The sequence below is a fragment of the Salarias fasciatus genome, chromosome 12 (assembly GCF_902148845.1).
Source record: "Salarias fasciatus chromosome 12, fSalaFa1.1, whole genome shotgun sequence".
In the NCBI taxonomy this organism is placed as follows: Eukaryota; Metazoa; Chordata; class Actinopteri; order Blenniiformes; family Blenniidae; genus Salarias; species Salarias fasciatus.
In genome coordinates, this window is record NC_043756.1 from 27,011,394 (window position 1) to 27,025,114 (window position 13,721).

At 44.2% G+C, this 13,721-nt stretch overlaps 1 protein-coding gene across 1 annotated transcript in view; it reads right to left on the minus strand.

Annotated features, from left to right (window-relative positions):
• unc5db (unc-5 netrin receptor Db) overlaps positions 1-13,721 on the minus strand; it is a 233,397-nt gene that overhangs the window by 78,257 nt on the left and 141,419 nt on the right. The window contains exons 5-6 of the mRNA XM_030104321.1: positions 1,770-1,950; positions 868-1,035 (exon numbers count right to left, since the gene is read on the minus strand). Of these exons, the coding sequence (XP_029960181.1) occupies positions 868-1,035; positions 1,770-1,950 (349 nt within the window). The remainder of the gene's footprint in view (positions 1-867; positions 1,036-1,769; positions 1,951-13,721) is intronic.

A 13,721-nucleotide genomic window follows, 5' to 3' on the forward strand; every position in this document is an offset into this window, starting at 1 on the left:
TCAGGGTGATTTCCACAGACAGAACAGTTCACATCAATGTCCCTTTTATATCTTGTCAAGAGGCGGTCAGCAGGATGCTTCATGTAATGTTGGATCGACAATGAAAAAAATCACAAGGAGCTACAAGGCAGAGGCGCTATGATATTGCCATGTATTTCCAGCTGTTGTCAATGAAGCGCCACCTAATGGCCTGGCCTGTTATTGCAACGTTTCGGCCGTTTTGAAAACAGTCATGTGGACGGTCATAAATATTGAATCAACTCCGTCTTTACAGGCAAACGTTTTTGGAACTATGAGCGTTTTGTCTTCGTGTGGATGGGGCCTTAGTCCCTCGATGTGATTGAAACATAGCTTTTAAATGAATTTATCTTAAATCCAGTGCGAGGAGACATTTTGACTAAAAACAAGTGTGAAAAGAACTTGAGTTTTTGCAGTATTTTCACAGAAAGACATACTTATTCGTGCAAAATGTTAAGATAACCACACTGGACTGCAGTCCAGAATTTGCATTAAAATGAAACACTTCATGGAAAGCAAGATTCATTCCCATCCAGGGAGCAATCTGTAGTCAAGAACTGGTCTCAATTCTAATGTGATGCTTAAAAAAAAAAAAAAAAAAACACCAACAAAAAAATCTTGTTACAATCTCAACTTTTCTGTTTCTGCCTTTACTTGTGCAAATTGATAGAAACCACAATATGAAAACAAATATGAAACTGATGTCTCTTCCTGGAAGAAAAACCTTCAAACAACGAACCACTGAATCAGGAATAGAGAGACGACACAGCAACAGCGTTCATGGGCAAACGGCGTTGGTCGGGTCGCATTTGGCTCAACAGCCAGGCGCTGAGGGAAGCAGGGACTTACTTGGGCAGAGCGCGCTGCAGGCGATCTTCTGCACCGACATGCCCTCGCAGAAAGCCCCGCCGTTGAGGGGCGCCGGGTTGGTGCAGGTCCGAGAGCGTTTCTGGATGCCCCGCCCACAGGGCACGTTGCAGGCCGACCACTCCGTCCACAGGGACCAGCCGCCGTTCACTGTGGGGGTGGGAGCAGAGTGAGTGCACAACAAGGCGTTTTGCGTTATTGCAGAACTCTGGCACCGTTAAACACTCTTAACAAGCGTGGGGTTATTAATGATTATGCAGGCTGGGAGGCATGGCGAGGCGGCACAGCAGAACGACTGCAGCAGATTGAGCGGCGAACGTTCACGGTGCAGAATGCATGCTTCCCTCTCTCTAATTGCCAGTTCAATGTTCCTTGCTCTGGGATTAAGATAAAGGCGTGGAACTGTGTGAAGGCAAAAGAAAACAACCATTAAAGGGAAATGCCACTTCTGAAGGCGACACTGACTCAAACTGGTCGACAGGTTGGAGTCGCCCACTTAGCGCCGTGACTGAAGCACTTTACTCCATGATCTCTCCGTCTAATGCCAGTGTGGAGGAACAGCGTTTAGCGGGCGAACCCGCGTTTCTGGAAGGCCTCTGGCAAATAAATACTTAATAAGCAACACTCCTTTTAAATGAGATTAAGACACAGTGGCTTATTTCCTTTCATAAAGTACACATTGATTTCAAATGAGAGGCAGTAAATTGAGTCTCTGAATAATGCATTCATTGGAATAAAAAGGAAACATTGCGCTTCTGTGGAAACACTGAGATGGGTCTCTTAATCACTTGTGTATAGGGGAGCAGGAAGTCAAACAAATTGAGCTGAAGTGCCATGTAAACACTGTGTCACTGTCCTGTAATGTGCTGTAACAGCAGACGTACCAAAGACGATGACGGTGGCCGTGGCGCTGCGGCGGTTGGCCACGATGTTGCTGGCCAGGCAGGTGTAGTTGCCCGAGTCGGACAGCCGCGCCTCGTTGATGATGAGGTTGTGGTCCGCCCGGGTGTCGATGTTGTCGTCGGTCAGGGAGCTCACTAGCTCTTCGTTTTTCAGCCACTCCACCTGCAAAGGAGGAAAAACTGAAGAACTGCAACATGGAGTCTGACTTCGAATCACCTGAGGGAGCGGTGGAATAGTGCCACAGTAACCTTTGATTCTAAACTCTCACAATTTGCTTTGTTGTGGCTCAGAGTACACATGATCTACTCTTTATAAATGTTGGCGGCGGCGGCGATACGTTACCAGTACAACAGTGCAGTATCAGAGCCGATAGTAGTATCGGTGCATCCCTGCTCATTTTTATTTGTGTCTTTTTTAATAATTCAAAACAGCCTGACCTCTTCATGACCTCTTTAAATAAAACAACACTTGGGGAGGATCTTTCCTGCATCCATTTGAGTGGCTCCTCTAAAAGTGCAGGCTGGCTGCTCTCCTCCTCGTCATGCGAACTGCATGTTTTATATGAAGAAAGTTTCTTGGCTGGACAAAACTTTAACAGCTCCTCAGTGAAGACATGTTGACAGAAGGTCGATCTCTCGACCGTCACATCTTCAGACCTCAAGAACATCCCAATAACTGCATGATGCTAAATGTTATCAAATGTGTTTTGCGTCGATACAGTTTGACATAATCGACAGAATTAAACACAAACTTACATATTCAGAGGTGAGGAGTGTGTGAAGTCTGGCGCCACACAGACATGCTGGTCAGGCGCACTTTACTATCGCCCTGCTGATTAGCCCCAACCAGGCAGTGCAACCACCAACGCTAAAGTCATTAAGCAGTCAAAAGCAGCACTAGAACCAATTACCGGCAACAGAGAGGGAAACTAATTATGAATCACAAACTTAGCGACGCCTTACTGCTCCTACCCTGGTAAGGGGAGCTGCATCGCTGCGTTTGCAAATTACATTCAAAGCGCGGCAAAATGGGCCGGGCTGATGGATTTATAGGAAGCGCGCCGGCACCCGTTGTAATCAACAGTACTAAGGCTGGATGCAAATGGGAAGCGCCTGCGGGCATGCAGACAGCGGGTAAACAGAAATGACACACAGACCAGAGGAGTGATGGATTGCAGGTATATATTGACATGAATAAAAATGATAATGAACATCATAACACAGCAATCATCTCTCACATTCTGTCGTTTTTCCAAACTCATTCGGACCAGTTCTGCCACTCTTGGCAGGAGGAGGAATGTGTGTTTTCACAGGATGAAAATATTTTTCACAGTGTTTCCTGTCTGAAATGAAAATGTAAAAATTGCATGTTTTCTGGAAGATTCCTGGCCGATCAGCTAAAAAAAAAAAAAAAAAAAAAAAAAAAGAGAGAAAAACACAATCTCTGCTTTTAAAAAACCCAGAAGGAAACATCAGCCATGACCCAGGCCTTAGAGATTTCTATCAAAGATTATAACAATCACAAACAGACACAACAGATGAGAGTTTTCACTTGAAACGTCATCGTGTAAATGGAGTTTCTCATGATCATGGCCACCTTTTTTCATGGGTGACACAGGCAGCACAGGCAATTCACGTCACTTCCTGTCTCCTGTGTTTCTGTATTTATTTCAGTTTTCATCCTGGGTGCTCTGTGACTTCAAAGAGGCAATTAACGGGTGGCATTAGTTTGGCCCAGCAGAGCTCTGGGTGGGGGGGGGGGGGCACTGCATGTTGACTGCCTGTCTGTGGCCACCGGTCCCTGGGTAATGATAAAAAAAAAAAGAAAACAGCAAGAGAAAGGGGGGGGGGGGGGGGGGGGGGGGGGGGGGGGGGGGCACAAAGAGAGGGACAGACAGGCAGGAGGAGGGGAGGGAAAAAAAAAGATGAAGGGACAAATACAAATTAGCCCAGCGAGTGTGTGGCGGAGGATGTGAGAAATGAATCGCCTAATTGGCACATTTGTTTCAATTAGGATGTGGTCATCAGTGTCAGCCTGACGGAGGGGTTTCCGGGGGGGGCTTCCTCCCTGCGATTTCATTATTCAGATCTCCCCTGAAGGTCACCTCCTCTAAACCTCAGCGAAATGGCCAGGTTCAGTCGTCCTCCTGCTCCGCTCACACACACACAGCTGATGATGAGATGCTGAGTAATGTGGCGGCGGATGGGCAATTAGAGGACGGGTGAGCGATGTAAAGCGGCCGGCGTCGCAGTCATCACGAAGACTCATGAGCAGAGCGCTGATCGAGACCTCGCCATCTGACGCGGACTGTTTCACCGGGTCTGATGGTCATTCCACGTCAAGGTGACGAAGGACAAACACATCTGGAGAAAAACGGCTACTGAGTCACACCTCTGCTGTGCTCGGGAATGAACGGGGAAGTGGGAAAAGTCCCGCTTCAGAGTGGGAACAGTTCATGACCCTGAACTGGGAACCTGGGAAGAAATAGCGATAACTCATGAAGTCCTCATCAAATGATGTTAAAATAAAAAGAAAGAAAGTCTAATTTGACTGTAAATGTTTTTGCATTCCCATTTGCATGAAGGCAACATTCAGAGTCAGACCAGCGTTTCCGCATGGAAAGCAGGGTTCCAGTTGGGTCTAACAGATTTCCTAAACGAGCTCCGCATGAGAATAAATAAAAAAATGTTGCGCCATTTAAAGAGAAGGGGAATTTCATAACCAAAGGCCAACACTTTGACAGAACAGTAACGACACAGTATTATGTGAACAAACGATAAAAGACCTTTAAACAGTCGTATTGACATCCAAACCTCAAACTCATGATTCTGACTTGAGTGTAGCAGAACAGCTGAGAGCCGACCTCAACACACCTCTGAAGACGGCTGCGAGGCAGCGTGAGGTGAGGCGGTTCCAGCATGCTCTCCTGTCCTCTGGACAGCGCTCAGCTGCCTGCGATGCCACTTATGTGGGCGGCAGAACTTTTTAATTGCCGAGCGTCTCATCAATGCAATTACATGGATTAAGCCTCTCCATCAGGCCGACTCTCCGGGGATCGACGGGACGCCGGCGGGGGACCCACTGAGCAGCATATCAAAAGTGACACCGCCGAGCATGGAGCTAATCCACCCCACGGATCGTCCTCCTGCAGCCAATCGGCAGCACGTGCGGGAGAAAGGCGTGCTTATTGTACCTAATGCTGGGAGACGCTTTGAACCCAGCGGGGCTCGGCGTGTTCATACGAACCGCACGCCTGGCAGCAGCAGGGAGAGTCTGCAGCTCAGCTCGGCTCCGTCGCTCTGGAGGTTAATCAGAAAAGATACGGGGGAGAACACGAGGTGGGCCTGCCTTCCCCTGCCTCCCCCGCCCGCCTCTCCTGTGGCTCCTCAAATGCCACCCCTCCTCCCCTCCGAGCGGCCCGCCCATGCATTGCCATTCCTGGTCTTATCTGAACGGGGTAAACAGAGGGAGCGCCCGGCTCCGAGCATGGACTGGGAGGGGCCTAATTGCTTGGCTTAATAATGCAGCTCATCATCTGCTCCCCTGGGACACTTTCCCTGACCTATAAGGAAAATAACAGGAGAGGGATTAGAAAGAGGTAACAAGCACGGGGGCAGCAGGAGGTGGGACGGAGTTAAATGCTAACTTGTTTTCGGAGCAGCATTGCAATGTCTTTGTGAAGCTCAACAGCGAACAGCTTGTATGGCAGTGCAGAAGCATTTAGAGAATTCCCCTTTGTACCTTCGCCCGGCCTGTCTACCTGAGCTACTGTAGATCAAGGGGATTCATCTTGGATTAAAGGCTTTCGTTCAGCCACGTAGAAATTGGCTTCCAGTTTGGTTGTTCATTTCACACTTTCTCTCAGACTAAACCTCTCAAAAGAAACTCATTATACAGGCTCCTCATACACTCCTTTCTTCAGGAATTAGAAGATCTGCCGCGCTTTCACACCTCTTGATATCTGTGAAGTAAAAGCAGGGGATTGGTTTTGGGATTGGAAAGCACTGAAACCAAATCACAAATAAGTAGCCTCTATGTTATATTAAACATAAGCAAATCGCAGTGTCTGCTCGCCTGATATGAGGAATCAAAGTACTCTTGAAGTGAAATACTTCACATTTTTCATGGTGGAACAGATGCTCACCCACCTGTGTCCCAACTTTAAATTCACAGCGAGTGCAGATGAGTGCTTTATGGTTGATTAACCATTGAATGGATGTCTGAAGATGTCTGGGTATTAAAGTCCGTCTCGGTTGCTCTCACAAAGAACCAACTTAGTCGACAATAGCGATTGATTGAACCGCGTTTAAAGTACTTCAAAGAATAGACAATTAGTGAAATTATGAATTAGGTATTTATTTTTGAACATTTAATGGAGTTTTTAAGGAGACTCACTCTGCTGTGGTTCACTTTGTGTGTTTTACATTTTCACTTCAATGAAAAAAGAAGTTTGAAAATGAACTTAAAGTTTTAAAGGTTGGTTTTACAACATCAGTCCAGGGTAGAAGTCTACTTTTTTAATTTATTTGCAGAAACTCTCCGACATGTATCCAACTCCACTTTGGTGTCTTTGGGGAGTGTCAGCACTCACACTTTCAATCACAATAATCATACAAAATCTTTATAAATAATTCCTTTTCTGTTTAAGGAGCATAAAAACATAAACTCCAGTGTAGTCATGCAGCTTTGGGGTTGTTTGAGTCAGACATCTTGAACGTCCTCCTTCCACTGCCTCGGTAATGTGGCTAAATGTGTTTGGACTTGCAGTGACATCGGTGACTAGAGCTCTATTGTGATTTCAACACTGGCGTACGAATCTAAAAGACAGACCTTTTCGTCAGTCTGTATTTTTTTTCTGTTCTGAATGTGTTTTTGTGTAGTGCTCTGTCGTCGCGCGCTTCACGACTGGCGGCTGCTCGGCACACTCCGCTGTAGCTGCAGCTGCTGTGGCACCCGGAGCAGAAGTGATTTGGAAGTCTGCGACTTGAAGTTACTGCGAGGAGACAGCCAGAGGAGAGCGCGGATGGTAGGGCAGGAGCGGCTGCTCAGAGGATCTTATTACTGGAGAAACTCAGTCATCTCCAGGCTGATCTGTCAATCATATTCAGACAACTCCCATTATTATTATTTTTTTTCAAATCATTGCAGGATGGAGAGATTAACATTGATCTCCGAAATGTAAATACTGTGTACGTCTTTGCAATGATACTGACACTTGAGATGCTGCACAATAATTTAATGAAGCCTGCAGCTTTTAGTTTGAAGATATAACATGGAATATTTGTGTGTAATAAATATGGACCCAGTCTAAAAATAAATCAGTCATTTTGTTAAATCAAGGTCAATATATTCAGCACAAGTTTTTCTATTTTCCTCCAGCCTATTTAGTCTTGCAGTGCAAGTTTGTACCACAAAGTAGTGCAGCGAGTCACTCAGAAAAAGTAGACAGAACAGTTAATCCAGTGGCTGAATGCATAAACAATGTAGTCATATTTCCCAGGATAACAAAAAAATGTAAAAAAATTAAAATTAAAAGAAACTTCAAGACCTAACATGACAATACTTTTTTCAGAAAAACAAACAAATAATCTTCAAAGCAACGCAGCCCCAAACGAGCCACATCACCAAAAGCTTCCACATTTTCAGTCTTCACGACAGTGAATCCCACAGAATCTGGTGACATCCATCCCTGGACTGAGGTCCTGTTCACACGAAAACAGTTTTATATGGAAACAGCATATTTTAATTGCATTCCAGATATTTACAAATGTGGTGTGAAAAAACTAAATTTCAACTTTAGTAATATTTTTTGGTTATGCAATAATTTCTGATTCTTAAAAAAAAAAAAAAAAAATCTGCCGCTGTTGGTAGTTTCTTATCGGTACGGGCAGAAATCTCCAGAGAGTTAATTTTCTGTGACAAGCAAGGTGACACGCGACAATCAAGGAAAATTAAAACAAGACGGAAATTCATCTGTTATTCTGAAAATGTGTGTTTGTATTTGTTTGCAAATCCATTTTCTACTTATTTTGACTAGAAAAAAATGCATCAACAATCAGACAAGCCAAACAACAAATGGCCAACACAACCCAATTTAACCAAAGTACTTGTTGTAATGAAATAATCAAAATATAATTGGCGTCACAAGGGACAAAATGTGATAACAAAGCAACATAATGGGAAAAAATAACACTAAAACAGAAACAATAACAAAAGCAGCTATGTTTGGCACAAAATGTGGAATAAAATGGAAGGCTTTTAGCCAAGCACTCAGGGTTATTGCAGTTATGAAAGTTCTGCATCAGAACAGCATCCAACATACTTTCTGTTTGTGTCCTTATGGTCCGATGATTAAAATGCCAAAGTGAGCACAAAGAGAACTGTACTCAAATGTATTGCTGTTTGTTTGTTTGTTTGTTTGTTTCTTTTGGTCTAAACCAGGAACTGGGCCACGTGTGCAAACACAGTCTCAGAGAAACATTTTTGAGAAGAAAATGAAAATTACAATCATCAAACATCAGTTCCTACCCAGTAAACACTGTCCATTTATTTATCCGAGCTCTGTCTTCAGCTGAATGAAAACCACGTTCGATAAACATTGTGTACAAAGATTTGACAAACACGTCTTGATTATTGAAATATTCCACACAAAGGAGAACAATAATGAAAACACAACATACAGGGAAGAATAGGAAGTTTTTGCAGAATGTTTGATTTCTCGCTGTGACGACTGGAAGTGGAAATCAAATCAAGAAACTTCAGCTTTCAAACTGACAAAGCTTCACCAGCTTCAACACCGCTGCAGTCGAAAACACGCTCTCTCACCTTCACATTTACGTACAACTTAGGATCGTTTACACAACAACGCTTCAAGTGAAAACACATTGATTTTCATTTTGTTGCTGGTAAAATAGCGTTTTTCAGGCAGCCTCTGAAAACAATGTCCGTTTAAAAAAGAAACAGCAACGCTGATCGGGCAGGCGGGAGGGTGTTTTAAGCAGAGGGGGCTGCCAACTGAATGAATGTAGGAGTGACGTCATTGCATTGTTTCCCTGCTGCATTAAGAAGTTCTAAAAAATTCACATATTATTGCATTTTTTCTCCATAAGGAGGTCAGCAGCAATTCACCACATGACAAGAATAGACGAGAACAAAAACACTTTCTCAGCAGTAAATCACTGCCATTTTAAGCGCTGTCCTTGGTGCTGAAGATGCAAAAAAAAAAAACAAAAAAAAAACAGGCAGGTGGGTCTATACCATAGATTGGAAACATAATGGATAGCGCTTCCTTGACGTCACCCATAGAGTTCCATAATCCCGTTCTGAATACTTTAGCGAGTCCAGCAGGACATCTCCATATCGAACATTTGAAACCGGATGTAAATGTGATTGGTCCGGCCTGTCATGTGACCGCATGATGTGGACAGAGGAGGCGCTGTGATAGGGCAATTCATGCAAAACTCGTAATATAAAATCAACATATGATTTATGTGAAAATCAGAGTCTGGTGAAGCAGCACGGTTATAGAAACTAGTGATAGAGACCAAAACATGTTCTGAAACCGGGCGCTTCATATGTTTATTTGCACTCTGAAAATCGGCATTTTTGAATAGGTTCCAATGAGACCGGGGCTCTTTTTGAAACCAGCATCGTCGCCCTCTGCTGGAATAACCCTGGAATTACAGCTTTTTTGCACTTCTGCATTATCTTCATATTTTATGAGTGGAGGTTGGCGGCTGGTCTATACCCCAAAACTCACTACCTCTGACATGACAGGTAGTAAGGACTAAAAATTATTTTAATCTATAAAGATTATAGATTAAAAAAAAAAAAACATAAACAGATGAATGGAAAAAATCCGATATCCTCTTCTGCTTCTGTCTGCCATCGTTGTTGTTTGATTGCAAAGAAGCTGCTTCTGGGTGAGGGAGGAGTCTCTTCAACAAACAATTTAAAGGTGCATTAAGGAGTTTTAGAACCTTAAAAATACTTATTTTCCACCATAAATATGTTACACAATTTTAATGATGTGTACAATGTGCCCTGACATATTCATTACAAGTACCTCTAACAGCGCTAAATTGTCACTTGAAAGTTGCAGTGCCGGTCCGGCACCAGCATTTTTTGGGGGAGAATTTGAAAGGAATGATGTAATGCATGCTCCGGCTTGTTAGGTTTCATTTATTCCGCCATTACTCTGCCAGATGCTTAGTGAGCAACAACTGAGCAGGATCTTCCAGAAAGTAAGAGAAGACTGGCTTCTAGCACTGCCACAGCTCCACACAGACTCCACCAGGTAAAAGAAACTTAAATCTTACTTGAGCGCTTCTAAACGAGCGAAGACGGAGTCCCCCTCTTCCGTGCACGGGAGCCACAGGGACGAGTTTTTCCCTAAGCTGCATTACACCCAAGGCCTGCAGGGGGCGCTGTTTCACATAAAACGTGCAAACTCCTTAATGCACCTTTAAATTTAATTTGTTTTAAAATAGATTTTTCCACATATCCCCACAGCTCTGTGTAAATCCATTCCACACATACTTTTCATATTTTTGTAGGTTTTTTTTTTTTTTTTTTTTTTCAATTAAAGCCATAGTGCGCAACTTTAAAATGTCTATGAATGTCCATTTTAGCCAAGCCACTACTAGCGGAGATGACAAAATGCAGATTAAGTTGATCGGCTCCTCTAACATCTCGCGGGATTTTTCAATATACGAGGGAGAATTGGAAAAAAACCTGACAGTAGTTATAACTTTTAATGCGTTTAATTGTAACAATTATTCAAAGCTGTCGCCTTCAAAGTAATCCCCGCTGGTTTGAATACACCGTTGCATCCGTGTTTTCCAGCTTTCAAAGGCATTTGAAAACAAGTGCGTAATGATCCCGAGCAGTGCGTCCTTCGATTTTTGTTTAACCTCCTGGACGTCCTCAAATCTCCGCCCCTTCAGCTCTTTCTTCATTCTTGGGAAGAGAAAAAAGTCACAGGGGGCTAAGTCCGGCGAATAGGGTGGATGAGGCAGCAGGATCATCCCGTTTTTCACCAGGAACTGCATTACGCGCAGGGCCCGGTGCGCCAGCACGCTATCGTGGTGCAGCCACCACTCGCCATCCCGCCAAAGCTCTGGACGCTTCTGCCTCACTGCTTCTCGGAGCCGCCTCAGGACTTGGATGTAGTGGTCCTGGTTAACAGACTGCCCAGGCGGCACAAACTCGCTGTGTTCGGCTTCCAGAAAAAAGATCCTCACGGATATTTTCCTGCGTGCGCGAGGATGTGGGTCGTCCGGAGCGGGGCTGGTCTTCAATGGACATTTCGCCCCTTTTAAAGCGCCCATACCACTCGAAAACCTGCGTTCTCCCCAGGGCACCATCTTTATACGCCTCCTGGACCATGGTGAGTGTTTCTGACGCTGTTTTTCCCAGTAAAAAAAAAAAAAATCTAATGCTTGCGCGCTGATTGCGTTTGGTGATGCGTTCTGCCATTTTGTGCTTTTCCGAAGAAGGGAGTCCTGCTGTGTTGACGTTAGCGCTGTTTGTGCTTTCCCTGTGTAACTTTGTGAGACGATACTTTGCAGAGATCTGCACGAGAACATGCTGTAGCGAGACTGAACAACCAGAAATCTGAAATCATTCTTGTTTTAATTTTATAAATACAGTCCGGTTTCTTTCCGGTCCCCCCTCGTATATAATTCTTGCTTTGCTTGTCGACCGGCGACATTTCCGCGCTGGCGCGCAGGAAATTACGCATTTTACATCACAACAAAAAGGGAGGGGGAGGAGGCGCGGAGGGTCTCATAGCAACAGGCAGAGCTAGGCAGACTGAGGAAGCGACATGCTACTTCAGGGTTTGCACCAGACCTTTTCAGTCTGGGCGCCCCACCCAGCCTCTACGTCGATGATACTGCAATAATGTTAAACACGTAGCAGTGCACTGTTAAACTCAAACACTATGACCAAATATGACCATTTCAACCAGGAAGTGGTAATTCCGTCTTATTGATTTCACATGTTCTATATTGTGACCAAGAATGTCGAAACCTGCCAGTCCCATGGTATCCATCCAATTTAATGATTTTCTGTATTTATTTCGAACAATGCATGAAAATTTGATTGCAAATATTGATGGACAATATAATTCAAAGTTATTGTTTCCAAAATGATTTTAAAAGTCCAACATGAAAAACTGAACAAACTTAACAAGTAATCCCTAAACTGGCTCTGGTAAAAATGATCCAGTTGCAGACTGGATTGAATATCAGAGGTGAATTCCAGTTTCCCTCCACAGAGCCGGAGACCTCCCGGCTCGGTTTCAGTCGCAGGCTGAAATAAACCCTGGTGACCACACGATACAAAATGATTCCTCTGTGAGTGACTAGAGACTCATTAGCTCCCCTCGACATCCCTGCTGACGAGGCCTTATTTCCAAACAAAGTGTAACCGCAGGCTCCGGCTCCGTGTTCGCAGGGCTGCATCCGTCCGCCACTGGCTCCACTCTGAAACCTCACACTGCCACGCTCCCGGACGCCGCCTCAATATTTCATGGACGAGGTGTGTTGGAATTGACTAGGCTCTGGGACGTCTGCCCTGTGCACCCTACATTATTCACTCCCTTCTCTTGTGGTGGGGCTCATTTGTGTTGACAAAGGACTAGATAGGAGATTGCGATTCGGTCTTCCCGCTGCAATTCAACTATTTTTATCCCTGCTTGTGGACTCTGACATCCCTCCTCCATTTTCTTGTTGAATCTTTTATAGAGTGAGAGGCCCCGAGGTTGACCCCCCCCCCCCCCAACTTTCTTCCCCACACACATCGTTCATTGTTAATGCTGATTGTCATCACGCCAAATATAGCGCCAAACAAATGTGCGTTTATAAAGGGAAGCGTGCCGTGTGACATCCTTTTGAACCAGACAGCGACAGTCTGATTGTGGTGAAAAGATAGACTTGCAGCTTATTCAAACTGAGAGAGACATCTGTCCTGCGTCTCACCGGCAGCCAGCACTTGGATTGCCACGAGGCATGATTTAAATGCTCAAAGTGACGAGTACAGCACAGAATCAACTGTTATTATGAAGCCAGCGTGAAATCTTCTTTTTTCAACACAGCAAATCCAAACCTGGCAGGTTTGGTTTGGTGAAGCACAAAAGTACTTTCACAAAAGTGAAGACACAGTGATGACAGGCCATCCACTTTATCCAGATCAATACATCGAGCCACATCCAATCTGAGCCTGAACAGGTCAGAGTTCACCACAGGGCAGAAAAGTTTCATAGTCAGATGTTAACATTTTCATAATAATCACCATACAAACAGTAAAGAGGCTGAAGGTTCGATTGCAGGTCACTAGTTTGTTCTGTGTTTTGGTGATATGATCAACTAAACATAGGACAATGGAAACATTCCAGTTTCATTTACATTGAAAAACAGTGTTTATATGAAAACACAAAACATGCATTTTTAGGTGTTCGTTTACACGACGATGGCACTCAGAGCCGATGAAAACCAAACCTTTTGAAAATGCTTTGACTCTGTCTCCATGGAAACCATGGAAAATGGGGGGGATGAATTTTCTGAAACGCTGATAAATTCTGTCTTTTCTGTTCTGGAGCAGAGTAAAAAGTTCAATTCCTTATTTACACGGCGACATGTTAAAAACAATATCTTTATGCATAGAAACAGCAGAAAACAATGTAGGTAGCGAGAATTATACGTCTGTGGTGCTCATGCAGAGTAGCAGAGCTTCAGAAAAGATGCATTTTCCATCATTTTCATGGAGACGGAGTCGGAGATTTCTCAAAAAAGTTCTACTTTGGGAGTCGTTTTCAGTTACATTTTCAGTTGCTCATCCACACACAACAAATGTTTCCATTTTACTCCAAGACATTACTAAAGCACTTGGACTCTCTTTGCCACAAGAGCATCATGAAATCTCCACTCTCT